We start from the raw sequence: 14,732 nt of genomic DNA on the forward strand, positions 1-14,732 counted from the left end.
TCTGCTGTCAAGCAGCAGTGGTCGGTCTCTAAGGTAACGAGCTGTAAACAAAAGAAAAGTGTTAATATCTCAAGAAAGGATGGAAATTGTAATAAGCAGAAAATTACAAAATTGCTTGTTTTTACAAGCACTATCCGACAATACCCATTTATGAAGACGAGAATAACGCTTTTAAGAAGTGTTGCTTGACTATATATTTTTCCCTTTATGCTTCATCTATATTTACTTTTGGCCATGCAGCATTAGGAACGCAAATGTCACGCCGCCAGTTGCAACTAAGGATGGCGAATGTGATCGGGCAGAAATCCGGCAGCTTTGGATTTCTACCCATGATCAGGTTGCTGATGAGTGTTGGGGTATGTACACACGGGGTCTTTTTGCTGAGTTTTCAGAGGAAACTCTCCAAATCCTCATCAAAATCTTTTGCGTTTCTGCTCCAAGCATTCAGCAAAAAAAAAAAAAACAGCATGTTCACATCTTGGTTGGTATTTCATGCTGTCAGATCCTTTGATTTATATCACAGCAATATGTTCTTAGGAAGTCTCTGGGAATACCAAACTTGGCTATGCAGCTATGTTGAAGGTGAAAGGGAATCTGTCAGCAGGTTTTTGCTATGTAATCTGAGGGCAGCATGAGGTAGGCACTGACACAGATTTCAGGGATATGTCACTTATTAGGCTGTGTGCTGTTTTCATATAATAAAGCTTTCATCAGAAGGAGATTTATCACTGCCTGGACTGGTGCCCATGTGAGTACTGGTCCGACCACGCCCCCAGCACTGATTAGCAGCTTACTATCAATAGACAATAGACAAAGCTGTGTTTGGGGGCGGGGGAAGCTTTTTGAGCTCTGCTGCATGCTACATCTAAAAACTCTCATTGTATCACAACTTCTAAACCAGATAAACTAAGTGATACATTGTTGGATTCAGGGTTTCTTTTCCTATAACATGATGTTCCCAGGTAAGATAGCAAAAACCTGGTGACAGATTCCCTTTAAGGATCGTGCAACCTATAAAGTAAACCCGCAAATTTTATTGGTTGCAATCTGCAACTGCTCTTTTGCTTAGGTTCCTGGTTCTTTCTAGCAATAGTAGCCAATATGTGGCTCCCCTGTAGCTGTACTGACTGCGTCTTTATAAGGGCCTCAGGTTGGACGGCGCTGCTCCATGCAGGGAGGATGTTCCTAGTAGGAAACGTTTAGTCGGCTTATAACGGAGGATCAAACTTGTCGGATACAAGGAAGTCTCTTATTAGAAAAGTGCAGATGAAATCCGGAAACAGGTTATTAAATCCCGAGCTGCAGCAAAGAGAAGTAAGCGGAGTGATGAAGATGTAAGTCCAGGGAGAACGCCTCACATTATTTTGATTTTCTTGAATTGGGAATGGAGAGAAACGGAGGTAGAGCTTAGTGTTGTAGCCCCGGACTGATGCCAAATCGGTTACTGGGCCCTGCCCTCAACCATTTATTGTATGATTGTGGTTTTGGGTGGGGAACTTCAGGCCCGCGCCATTTATGGCCCTCGATGACCTGTTATCTGGCCCCAGGGCAGACTCCCGGGGGCCGCAGTGCTTTGGCCGGCAGCCGTATGTTGACAGCTGCTGGCCCTTTTCTTGCTCTGTGATCACGTGCAGCCAGTGTTCACTAGTGAACGTTGAGGCGCCTGCAATGAATGATTACAAACTGACACAAGAGCCAAGATGCAACTTGTACGGGCCTCGAAGGGTGGTAGGAATATCCAAATGGCCCTTGGCAGAAATAAGGTTCCCCACCCTTGCTTTAAGCAATTGGTAAGCCTTGTGTGACCTACACCCTGATGAAAAACTAGAACTCTCAGCGTGCCTTGAATGTTGTAGCCATTTTTATTGCCACAATGATTGTACATAAAAAAGGAATTGGAGGATTTGGCCACTACTTTCATAGTGATGGCCTATCCTTATGATCAACAATCAATACCTCTTCGGTGTGGGCGCACCACCTGACATCCCCGCCAATTAGGTGTTACTGGCGGCTGCGGCCAGAAGTTCTCGGATGCTGCTGGATTATAGTGGTCATGGCCGGGTACTAAAAGTCCTCCCCCTATTTAATTACTGTACTTCTTGCTGCCACTACTAGCCGTTTACTAGGCCACGAGGCGCCTACACCAGGTAACACACTAGTGCACACCCAGCTTTTCAGCACCGCATGGGTACACTTATAGCACACTGGTATACACGGAGTAACACAGCCAGGCGACGCTTTCCCTCTGAGGTTCTGGGCAAATTTAGAGCAGCAAGTTTTATATAGGAAAGGTACAATTCTTACAAAATGCAGAAAAAAAATAGAGGACATACACAAAACCATACAAAACAAAAGGGATAGATTGAGTAATTGGATTGGTGAAAGGTTCTGCTGCGGAGAACTGCTGACGTTAGGACAGATCAACAATGCTGGTTGTGTCTCTTGGGTCTGACCCATGGTGTTTCCGTATGAGAGGAGAATGGCTAATTATATGCAAGTAATGACGGGTGCCGTATAGAATTCTAATTTGTCATATCTTCCCATAAGAAACTCAGTGAAATAATATGACCACAATGTTTCCATGCATATTTTTACCATCCCGGACACACCTAATGTGGCCATGACATATCCACCATTTAGGTTGGTGTTACATGTCTGTGGTTTTCCACAGCCAAGAATCCTGGAGCTTGAAACCACAGGAGCAATAATGTTCCCCGGTCTCGGAAATATCTGTGGATTGTTTTGAAATTGGATTATTATAAAGATGGAAATAAACTATTGCGTCTTTAATTGTGCCCACTGACGCACCTGTCCCTGGTGTGGGGGGGAGACGTTCCGGCTGCATAGAGGCTATTACTTTTACCGGCTTGTTCGCACCTCTGTGCTCATGAGGAAGCCCCCAGAGAACATGTTTGGTCTTCCTGTAGAGCGTCCACTCCTAGCTAATGTGGTTATCGCCTTCTTCTCGATGATGCTTACAGGGGTGCAGCGATTTCAGATTTTTATTCAGCTAATCCATAAGAATTTTGGTGTCTCCAGCATCACAAACTGCCAAAATGACTGGATTACTTCTCCCATTTGTCTACAGGGTTTTTTTTATGGCTAATATACGGTTGTGCTCAAAAGTTTACATACCCCAACAGAATTTTCTTCTTTCTTGGCCTTTTTTTCAGAGAATGTGAATGATAACACCTAAATTTTTTCTCCACTCATGGTTAATGGTTGGGTGAAGCCATTTATTGTCAAACTACTGTGTTTTCTCTTTATAAATCATAATGACAACCCAAAACATCCAAATGACCCTGATCAATAGTTCACATACCCTGGTGATTTTGGCCTGATAACATGCACAGAAGTTGACACAAATGGGTTTGAATGGCAACCAAAGGTAACATCCTCACTTGTGACCTGTTTGTTAGAATCAGTGTGTGCATAAAAGCTGAGTGAGTTTCTGGGATCCAGACAGACTCTTGCATCTTTCATCCAGCCACTGACCTTTCTGGATTGTGAGTCATGGGTAAAGCAAAATAATTGTCAACGGGTCTACGGGAAAAGGTGATTGAACTGTATAAAACAGGAAAGGGACACAAAAAGATATCCATGGAATTGATAATGCCAGTCAGCAGCGTTCAAACCGTGATTAACAAATGGAAAATTAGGGGCTCTGTAAAAACAAAACCACAGTCAGGTAGACCAACAAAAAATTTTGTCCACAACTGCCAGGAAAATTGTTCAGGATGCAAAGGAAAAACCCCACAAATAACATCAGCTGAAATAATGGACTCTCTGAAAAACTAGCAGTGTGGCAGTTTCAAGATGCACAATAAGGAGACACTTGAAGAAAACTGGGCTGCATGGTTGAGTCGCCAGAAGAAAGCCATTACTGCACAAATGCCACAAAGTGTCTCACCTACAGTACGCAAAACAGCTCAGAGATGAGCCTCAAAACTTCTGGAACAAGGTAATTTGAGACCAGAATTGAACTTTTTGGCCACAACCATAAACGTTACATTTGGAGAGAGGTCAACAAGGTCTATGATGAAAGGAACACCATTCCTACTGTAAAGCACGGAGGTGGATCGTTGATATTTTGGCGATGTGTGAGCTACAAATACACAGGAAACTTCGTCAAGATTGAAGGAAAGATGAATGCAGCACGTTATCAGCAAATACTGGAAGCAAATTTGCAATCAGCAGCCTGGAAGCTGCACATGGGACGTACTTGGATGTTCCAACATGACAACGATCCAAAACAAATGGCCAAGTCGACCTGTCATTGGCTACAGCAGAACAAAGTGAAGGTTCTGGAGTGGCCATCTCAGTCTCCTGACCTCAATATCATTGAGCCACTCTGGGGACACCTTAAGCACGCAGTCATGCGGGACAGCCCAGGAATTTACAGTAACTTGTGGCTTTTTGCCAAGAAGAGTGGGCAGCTTTACCATCTGAGAAAATAAAGAACCTCATCCACAACTACCACAAAAGACTTCAAGCTGTCAGTGATGTTAGAGGGGGCAATACACGGTATTAAGAAATGGGGTATGTGAACTTTTGATCAGGGTCATCTGGATGTTTTGGGTTGTCATTATGATTTAAATAGAGAAAACACAGTAGACAATAAATGGCTTCACCCAACCACTAACCAAGAGTGGAGAAAAAGTTTTGGTGTTATCATTCACATTCTCTGAAAAAAAGGCCAAGAAAGCAAAAATTCTGCCGGGGTGTGTAAACTTTTAAGCACAACTGTATATCTGTATATTGCTGATATAGAGAAGGGGGAATAACATGTGATTGCAGGGTTTGTTACAGCTTGTTACTATGGAAACGCATCGCTCTGCATTGGGGTTGGTAGGAACAAAACAGTGTGAGATTTTTGTAACGAAGGTTAAGGTTAATTGTTTTATTGCCTCAATTCATCTAAAGCAAAAAAAATGTCAAACGTGGTCATACCCTTCAGGGAATCCTCTTTATATGTGAAATTGGTTGTCTTGCATCCCAAATAGAATGCTAGGCTTGCAGCTTGTCCCCTGCGATATATCATCTATCACTATTATAATTGTGGTCACCGGATGATTCAAGGACATTGCTAAAAAAAACGTGATCCAGAAGGAAGTGTGGTGCGGGGTTGTCGATGTGTGGGAACGTCTGCTCCACACCTCGGTGATGTCCCTTGCTCCTGCTGACGGCAGCACATCATCCAGGGGAGCAGGGAGGCGTCACGTGTGTGGAGGTTACCCAGCGGCTCATCAGAATGCTAATTCTTTGGTATTGATCACCTCCATGCTGCAAGTGGGGCACAAGGGCTAGGCTGCCCACAGCAAGACGCCTCATAGTGGCCGGATGCGAACAAAGGGGGGCAGCTGTGCGTGCCAACCGAGTGATGTATGAGGACAATTGCCATTCCCCTCTTCACTGCGCCACTATTCTATTAATCTCTACATTTCCAGTACGGCTTCATTTATCTATCCAGAGGACTCTGCGGAGGAGAAATTCACCGGAAAATCAACATTCACCGTGTGTCCTCTCCCTGTCAAAATATCTATCCGCTCTCTTGATGTCTTTTAGAATAATTTTGGAGAATATTTTCTTTAATCGGTTCCTCTGTTGTTCCTCCTGGCTGTGTATGACTAAACTAACTAGGTGTTGCCGTTCCCCTAACTAGGAGAATTTTCTTTCTGTAAGATCTGGGAGACCCCGATTTGCGCTGACAATCATAGCTCCGACAAGGGTCATCGCCCAAACTGTTCAAGAACTTCTGCGTGCCAAATCCACTTGTGGATTACTACCCCCTCTGCTCCCACCCGATCCCACACAGGGCTGGAGAAATGTCGGGGTGACCAGTGCTGACCCTTAGACTGGGTGAGCGGGAGCGACCCACCATTTCATTTGTATGATGGTCCTGCCACCTGTCCCCGATGGATGATGTTGGTTGGTGTAATGGTGTATCGGGCATGTTGAATCTTAGAAAAGTCCCGATCAGAGATGTCTGGCAGCGGCTTACTTCCCTCTTCTACTGAGGACAGCCGAGCGTGCATGTGTGTGGGGGTCTGCTGTGTCCAGGTATGCAGAGGCAGAAATGCTTTTTAGGGCTCATGCACACGACCTTATATTTGACGAGCGCGCTCCTAGTTTTTTTTACAGACAGCACTCGTACCCATGATATTCTATGGGGCTGTGCACATGTCCGATTTTGTCTTCGGACCGCTCTGAGCGTTGGATCAAAATCGGCAATGCAAGTCTATGGGTTTGTGAAAAACATCAGACCGCACTCGGATGACATCTGAATGCAGTCTGATTTTTACAGACTGATGGACCAGAGAAACTTTGGGTTTGTTGTTTTTTTTTTTTTATTTTATTTTCACCTCCGAGAAAAACTGATTCCACTCTGATCAGAATAATCGGACCGTTCTGTTGTGCCTGTGTGCGCACCCCAGCGATCGGGGGTGAGCGCCATGAGCACGGGCTATTATGTGACTGAAGAGTGTCAGGCTCCACATTACCCCTTAATTCGCTCCTGACTACACACATCTAACGGCCCAATTGTTCTGTCTGTATGCCCAGCGCGGGCACCTGATCCTGCCACAAGGACCTGCATACAAAGGGCCGGGGATTAGTCCCTCATCGGCCTCATTGTTTTCTGCTGTTTTCTTTCCATGATGGTTGACAGTACCGCTGCCCATGGCTGTCCCGTATTGTGGCGGTCAGCACTGGTGATGATCCTGCACACAATGTATCACATGCAAAAGCGGGAACATGTCTTCTAATTCTCTAACCACATCCAAAGCTGCATTCATAGTTCTGTTTTACCTTCTGCTATCTCAGGATTCATGAACTTGCTGCTCCCTTTTTATATCTGTATATTGCCGAATGTGCGGTCTTTACGTAGTAGAAGTAGGAAGAACTAACCCCATTACCGTGCACCAGGCTCCGTTCTGTAAGGGGTGGACTTGAACTTTGGTGGTAGAATTTTGATTGCAGCTCTGGAGGATAATACAAGATGTAGAAAGTTGATCAGAAGCCTTTGACTGTAACAGTATATAATTAGAAGAAGAGTGTAGGCCCACCCAGACACATCGGACCACTGGGCCCAAGAGACTGGGTCTCCAGAAGACTGGAGAAGAGCAAATGTTGTTCCTATCTTCAAAAAGGGGAAGAAGGTGGACCCAGGCAACTATAGGCCGGTGAGTCTGACTTCTATACCAGGAAAGATCTTTGAACAAATTATTAAACTACATGTATGTCAATACCTGGATAAGAATGAAGTGATTAAACAGAGTCAGCATGGGTTTGTAACTAATAAGTCATGTCAGACTAACTTAATTTCCTTCTATGACGGTATCACTGATTGGGTGGATCAAGGAAATGCTGTAGATATAGTATATCTTGACTTCAGCAAAGCATTTGACAAAGTCTCTCATACAATCCTTATTGAAAAAATGATTAAGTATGGAATGGACAAGGCAATTGTTAGGTGGATTCATAACTGGCTTAGTGATCGGACCCAAAGAGTGGTCGTAAATGGCTGCACATCCAGTTGGAAGAATGTCTCAAGTGGGGTACCACAGGGCTCTGTCCTGGGCCCTGTATTGTTCAACATCTTTATCAACGATTTAGATGAAGGCATTGAGGGTAAACTGATTAAATTTGCTGATGACACAAAGCTAGGAGGGATAGCTAATACTAGAGAAGAGAGAGAGAGGATTCAAAAAGATTTAAATAAACTGGAGAAGTGGGCAGCAACAAACAGAATGGTTTTTAACAGGGAGAAATGCAAAGTACTACATCTGGGCAATAAAAATGGAAAAAGCATATATAGAATGGGAGGAATAGGGCTAAGTGACAGCACATGTGAAAAAGACTTGGGTATACTAATAGATCACAGACTGAATATGAGTCAACAGTGTGATGCAGCAGCAAAAAAGGCAAATGCAATTCTAGGATGTATTAACAGAAGCATACAGTCTAGATCACGTGAAGTCATTATTTCCCTCTACTCCTCTTTGGTCAGACCTCATCTGGAATATTGTGTCCAGTTTTGGGCACCACATTTTAAAAAAGACATCAACAAACTGGAGCAAGTTCAGAAAAGAGCGACCAGAATGGTGACCGGTCTGCAAACCCTGTCTTATGAGGAAAGGTTGCAGGATTTGGGAATGTTTAGTTTGCAAAAGAGAAGACTGAGAGGAGACTTAATAGCTGTCTACAAATATCTAAAGGGCTGTCACATTGTAGAAGGATCAACTTTATTCTCATTTGCACAAGGAAAGACTAGAAGCAATGGGATGAAACTGAATGGGAGGAGACACAGATTAGATATTAGAAAAAACTTTTTGACAGTTAGAGTGATCAATGAGTGGAACAGGCTGCCACGAGAAGTGGTGAGTTCTCCTTCAATGGAAGTCTTCAAACAGAGGCTGGACAGACATCTGACTGGGATGATTTAGCGAATCCTGCTTTGAGCAGGGGGTTGGACCAGATGGCCCAGGAGGTCCCTTCCAACTCTACGATTCTATGATTCTATGACTGGACCCAGATCTGGAAGTACAATCCTGTGATGAGAAGTTTGGCATCATCGGTCACACGGATGTGTCGGGCGGGCAGGTCCCAGGCTTTGATCAGAACAGTCCTATATCCTAAACTCCCTCTAGTAATAGTTGGTGGCACCGGCCCCGCGGGCGGCCTCTCTGCAGCCAGCTTCAAAGCTCCATTTCCCAGTAATATAAGGACATGGCTGGACTTTGAAGCCAGCGCCAAGACACGTTGGATCGTCTGCAGCCACAGCTGTAGGAAGTTTTATTTCTGGACTTGTTTATACCGCCTGTCTCAAATATTAGCATTGGCCTTTATTTATGTGGCGGGCAGTAAAATCTGGAGGATTGATGTGGTCACACGACTCCCGCAGCAAGAAGAGCTTACAATCGAACGCCGCGCAAGAGTTAAAGAGCTGATTGGGACTGTCTGTTCTAATGATTGGGCATGACGCCCAATGTCACCGCGGTGCAGAATGCTGATTCCTACAGGTGATGGATAGCTGTCTCTACCAATCAGATCTGCCCCATCCTGCAGTAGGGCGGAGTCTGCACACTGCCTGTGACACGCATGCTGCTGCACAGGGCCCAGATTGTAGCCCCTCCTGTGCTGTGCACAGGTAATGTGTGCAGCCATGGCGCTGATTACATGTGGCTGCTAAAGTTCTCTCGTAACGCCAGTAGGGGGGCAGAGGGCGCGGTCACCCCGGGCCCATCCTGAGCTACTGCCACTGGGTTCCCCACCTGAGTTGTAATCAGGGTTACTGGTTAGGGGCCCACTCAGACTTTCACCCTCCCCCGAGCTGAACCCCTAGCTACGCCTCTGCAGTAGCACTATATACACTATATGGCAGTTATGCCACATTTTGGGCATTATTTTTTTTTTTTACTTCAATTCTGTTTGTTTTTGGCTAAAAACTATTTTAGTGATTGAATTATGTTATGGTGCAGACGAATGTGGACAGGCGGCTGAATGCAGTGGAAACTCTGAGAGCACAGTGTGCGCAGCGCCCTATAGACTGCTCATGTGATGTGCAGTAAGTGTTCTCATTCCTTCTAGTCACCGGTGATGCATAATGTATCTGCTGAAAGCATTAGGGGCAGCTGATTTGTGCGGTAAATCCATTTTGCCCTGTAAATAGTATCAGCACATTTTAAGATGGATTACCCATTAGTTTTTGCACATATTCATCCAATCAATCAGCAAAATACATGGAAGACAGACTGCTACACTGCTGCCCCCTGCTGGATAACTGACATGACAGGGAGGACAGGACTGCTACACCGCTGCCCCCTGCTGGATAACTGACATGACAGGGAGGACAGGACTGCTACACCGCTGCCCCCTGCTGGATAACTGAATGACAGGGAGGACAGGACTGCTACACTGCTGCCACCTGCTGGATAACAGAATGACATGACAGGGAGGACAGGACTGCTACACTGCTGCCACCTGCTGGGTAACTGAATGACAGGGAGGACAGGACTGCTACACTGCTGCCATCTGCTGGATAACAGTCAGAATGGAAAGACCAATAATGTCGTACAGTGTCAGCCATAAGAGCCGCCATTCATCTTGGTCCATATTGTAATAATGATGTAGCAGAGCTGAGTATGGAATTTCTTGCTGTGGTGTATATGTTATAACATGCTACTAGTGGCGGTCTGCTTGCAGTGTGTGGACTGTAGCACTAATGTAGGACAGTGGTTGTATGTTTTCTGTGTATACTGCCACTCCTGACTCAGTATTAGACTGGTACTGCAACTCAGCCACATTGGGATCTAGTGTTATTCTGACACCAGATTAGCAAATTTACTTGAGATCATCCTGCTCTTAGCAAAGCTAGATGACCCCATCTGCGCATAGAATGCATATTGGTTGGGGGTCTCGCGTAATGGCTGTTTTATGGTGGTCTCAGGCATGCTTCATGCTCTTTCTCCTTCCAGAGCTCATGCATTTGATATGAGAGCGACGTTATGGACGTGGAGTCTGCATACACTGAATTCATAACCTGCGACAGAACCGGCAGGCGGAATGCAGTACCGGACATCAAAGGGGAAGGCAGCTCTACGGGCGTGAGGGAACTGTCCGAAAACATGGGAGACCTGTCTATCCAAGGAGCAGGTAGTCACTCGCTGGCGGCCTGGATTATGTATGGTCTTTCTGAGAACATTGCTACTGAAAAGCACCTGTCAGCCACTTGTTACCTATGGAAGTAGTGGTATGGCTGCATAACACTTGTCCCCAATGATCCAATGCGCCTATACAGCCATCCCACTACTTCCATATGTAACAATGTGCTGACAGACCCTAACATACTGATTTAATTCTCTCATAATTCTTAAAATCTCCATTCATGGTCCCTTCTAAGCTGTCTATATGGGCATGCAGGTCATAGGAAGCTGAATAAAATGATACCTTGATATCTGCAATACGATGTCTTAGTCCTGAGAAATTCACATTTTCCTTCGTATGTAAATGAGCTGTTAAGATCTATGGATGGGACATAGATCTCCGAGAATCTGCCTCCAGAGATTATTTTAAATAAAAGGTGGTGGTACCTGTGTGAGACATGTTATGACTGACAGTCTGATAAAACCTTCAACACTTGGATTGACCATTTTTATTTTATTTTTTTTCTAGAAGGACAAGCAGAAGCAACATCGTCCAATAGCGGACAAGAACAGACCCCCGAAGCACAAGATGGCAGCTCGCCATCGTAATTTGAGTATGTCTTGCAGACATCGATGCTGATTGACTTTTTTTTGTACAAAAAGAGACAGCAGATCTATGAGACTGTTCACACGGAGCTTCTGACTGAAGTGGAATCCAAATATCCAGTGATGGTGACATGCTTGGACTCGCAATGCAGGACTGCACACGCCACCTGGTGGCACAGTATGGTCAAGGCAACTTCTCAAACTCCACGTGACCTAAACTTGCCTTAGCAGATTTTTTTTTTCCTTTTATAGAAGAATCATATGCAATATTCCTTTGGGGGAAGCATTTTGCGGATGGTACTGCCCACTCCCCCTTCTGTACATGTAAAGGTTTATTTATTGTCCATAGAGAATCCTTTTGCCCTGGGTCACACGGGACTGGAGACCAACGTACATATTATGACAAAGCACTGCCTTATAACCGAATGGACCAAACCGATCTCCATACTGAAGCCAGGCGTCCATGGCTCATGTATAGTCCGACTGCCAACTTTTTTTTTTTTTTTTCTTTTATTTAGTCCACGTTTTTAAGTGCTATATTTCAGATTGACATGAAATTCTGAATAGATTGGATATTTAGTTTGCACAGGAAAATAATGGTGTGTTTTTTGTTTGTTTCTTTATAATTTTTTTTTTCTTCCTTTAGAGAAACAAAAATATTTGCCCCCCTCAAAAATATGATTTTGTGTGACTGAATAATCTAATAAACACCATTAAGACACCAGAGTCTTCTCATTGCTCTTATAGAGTGGAGTACAGTTATGTATGGTGGAACCACATGTCCCAGAGCAGCTGAGCCTGACCATCCTATGTTCTTGGACTACTAGTCTCAGCAGTGCCTGCCCATATAGGCCTCATTCAGACGTTCCTTTTTTTTCTTCTATGTGGAAAAAATGGTCTGATTGTCATCATTGCCCTTGATGAGTCTTTTATCCATGGGACCATTTTTTTTTTCTCCTCGCACGAGTCTCGCGTCTCAATACCCGGCACTGCCGCCGGCACTCGGGAACGGAGCGCTCAGCAGTATAGAAATACATGAAGCTGCATACTCCCGTCCCAAGTGACGGCAGCAGTGCTGTGTATTGAGACGTGAGACACGTGCGAGTTTCTCGCAAGTGTGACCCCAGCCTAATAGTAAAGATGGCGCTGAGCTCTCTTGATCAATTAACTCTGTAGTTTCATGGTGAACACAGTGATAAAGGGGTTGTCTTGTATTAGGAAGACCCAGTCACTTAGGCTGCTTACAAATGGCCGTAATTCCATTTCACTATCTGCACTGACTCCTAGTTTTATTGTCCCGATTGAGGTCTGGTCCATGGTTGTGATGCCCCTCACGGTCTGAGGAGCACATTCCTTACTGATGTAGAAAGACATAACTATGCAACACATTGATTCCTGCACTGAGTGTGTAAAAGGTTGCCATAAGTTTGTACTCCCAGACTGATCCGTCTCTCTGAGACTTGGCGTTGCCTTTTAAATACCAGCAATTTCATGGCCATGATGCTGTGATCAGGGACACAGGAATGTTCGGCCACAGATAGATCTGTTCCTTTATTTTGTGTGTGTGATGACAATTCTTCCTTGTTCTTTTGAGTTAGCCATTAAAAGGTATCAACTACTGAGGACTCTCAAATTTTAATATTTTTCTCTATACCGCTTAACACATATGGTCAGGATATTTTAAAGTTGTGCAGCTGCCGGCCTGAAAACCTGACTACCGGGGGGAAAGTATCTTTGTCCCTCCCAGCAACCTCTGGCTGTCAGTCAAAGAGATGCCACCGACGCGGCTTCTGTCACCGCTGAGTACATAGTCAGCGGCAGCTGTAACCAGGCCTTAGCACTGACTGACAGCTCAGCAGCACATCAGTACAGAGCCGGCTGTCAGTCAGTGCCGGTGTTTGGTTACTGCCACTCACTTTTCAGTAAGAGGTGACTGGAGCCGCATTGGACGCGCCTCTATAACTGAAAGCCAGCGGCTGCTGGGAAGAATAAAGGTCATTACCCTCCTGGAGGCCGGCCTTCCAGGGTGGCAGCCGCAGGGCTTTAAGTACACCATTAATGTGCAAATTAACCCAATAGCTGCAGGTTGATAGCATTTGGGGACATGACAGTTTCCCTTTAAAAGACGACGTGTGCACATACTTACATTTGGCCATATATGATGTTTCCCATCAGTCCTAGAGAAAAAAAACGCAGAAAACTTGTAGCATCACTTGGAGTGCTGCAAGTAGTAATAAGCAGAGTCCATCAATAAATGGAGACTTGCTTGTTAGAAAGTGGACTCCATTTCTGGCTTGTTTGGCCGCTTATGTGTAATTCACAGTGCAATCACTTATTGGAGAGGGGAAGAAGACTTGGCAGCCGGATGTGGAGCTGAGACTGCAGCTCATAATGGGCTATTGATTCTCTGTCATCAGAGCACAATTATTGTAAGTGGTTTGCCTGTAACAATCAGGTGGTAAGTGGAGCTGTAATGACACTGTCTCCAATATTCCTAATGGACGGCGGTGCTGATCCTGCTGATTCAATGCAGAGATTAGTTTATTGTTGGACCAACACCTAACACCTCGGCAACCATATTCTGGTGACCGCTTGGGTTGGATGCCACATCTGTAGTAAGGAACTGGTTCAGATTTATGCAGAGTAACGAGACACTAATTTTTTTTTTTTTTTTGTCACGAGCAAAAGTTAAATGGGTTGTCCAGTTTAGATAACCTTTTCTGTAGATGGATCCCTGATAAACTCTCTTTATTTTGCTGTTGAACTCTCCAATGATCGTCTGTTTTTGTTGGAGTAAGTGTTCGTTTTCCTGCAGTGCCACGTCTGGGAAAATAATGCATTACACTAAATAAAATATATTGGACTGGAGGAGAGTATTATGTAAGCCAACACCAAATTCTGTATGGCATTTAATCATGTACAATCATTGGGAAGGTGGGGGTCTGACATCCAAGACACCCCCCCCTAAAAGCAGGAACAACAGGGACAGTGCTGGATGTGGCTCTTGTATTGTAATGATTGGAAGGGGTGTCAGAGGTGCAACTTCTCTCCTAAAATTCTCAAACCTTAATGGCCAATACTATCGCTAGCCCATCAGTAATACATGCCATGAGGACCTCCTTTTGTGCAGTAACTAAAAGATGGCCCCGTCCGTATTTCTGATATGTTGGTTTTAGTAAATGCCTGCATTCTTCATGGGAGGAAAAAAAAGTTAATACTGGATCATCTTATTTTAGAACTCTGCATTATGCCTTTCTCTAGTCACCTTCCATGACAGCTACATCAGAGGATGTCTTCCCTGCCCTAATAGGGGACAGGTACAGGAAGAGGTTAAATACCCCTCCCCTTCCTGCAACCACCAGTGTTTTCCTGTCCCCTATGGGGCATGAAGAGGTCTACAATGGTGCTGCCGGCGATCGGGAGCACCCCATGCCCAGTATCAGCTGGGATACCTGTCAGATGCCGGCTGCTCCCGTCTCCGCC

General features: G+C 44.8%; 1 protein-coding gene across 5 annotated transcripts in view; it reads left to right on the forward strand.

Moving 5' to 3' along the window:
• Positions 1 to 11,973, forward strand: part of PKIG (cAMP-dependent protein kinase inhibitor gamma) — a 125,878-nt gene extending 113,905 nt beyond the window's left edge. For all 5 annotated transcript variants that reach the window (XM_073582436.1, XM_073582437.1, XM_073582434.1 and 2 more), the window contains 2 exons: positions 10,476 to 10,653; positions 11,173 to 11,973. In XM_073582436.1, the coding sequence (XP_073438537.1) occupies positions 10,506 to 10,653; positions 11,173 to 11,252 (228 nt within the window). In that variant the 5' untranslated portion in view covers positions 10,476 to 10,505 and the 3' untranslated portion in view covers positions 11,253 to 11,973. The remainder of the gene's footprint in view (positions 1 to 10,475; positions 10,654 to 11,172) is intronic.
• Positions 11,974 to 14,732: the final 2,759 nt, after the last annotated feature.

The sequence above is a fragment of the Dendrobates tinctorius genome, unplaced genomic scaffold, assembly GCF_039654945.1.
Source record: "Dendrobates tinctorius isolate UK_male_01 unplaced genomic scaffold, ASM3965494v1 ptg000071l, whole genome shotgun sequence".
Taxonomy (NCBI): Eukaryota; Metazoa; Chordata; class Amphibia; order Anura; family Dendrobatidae; genus Dendrobates; species Dendrobates tinctorius.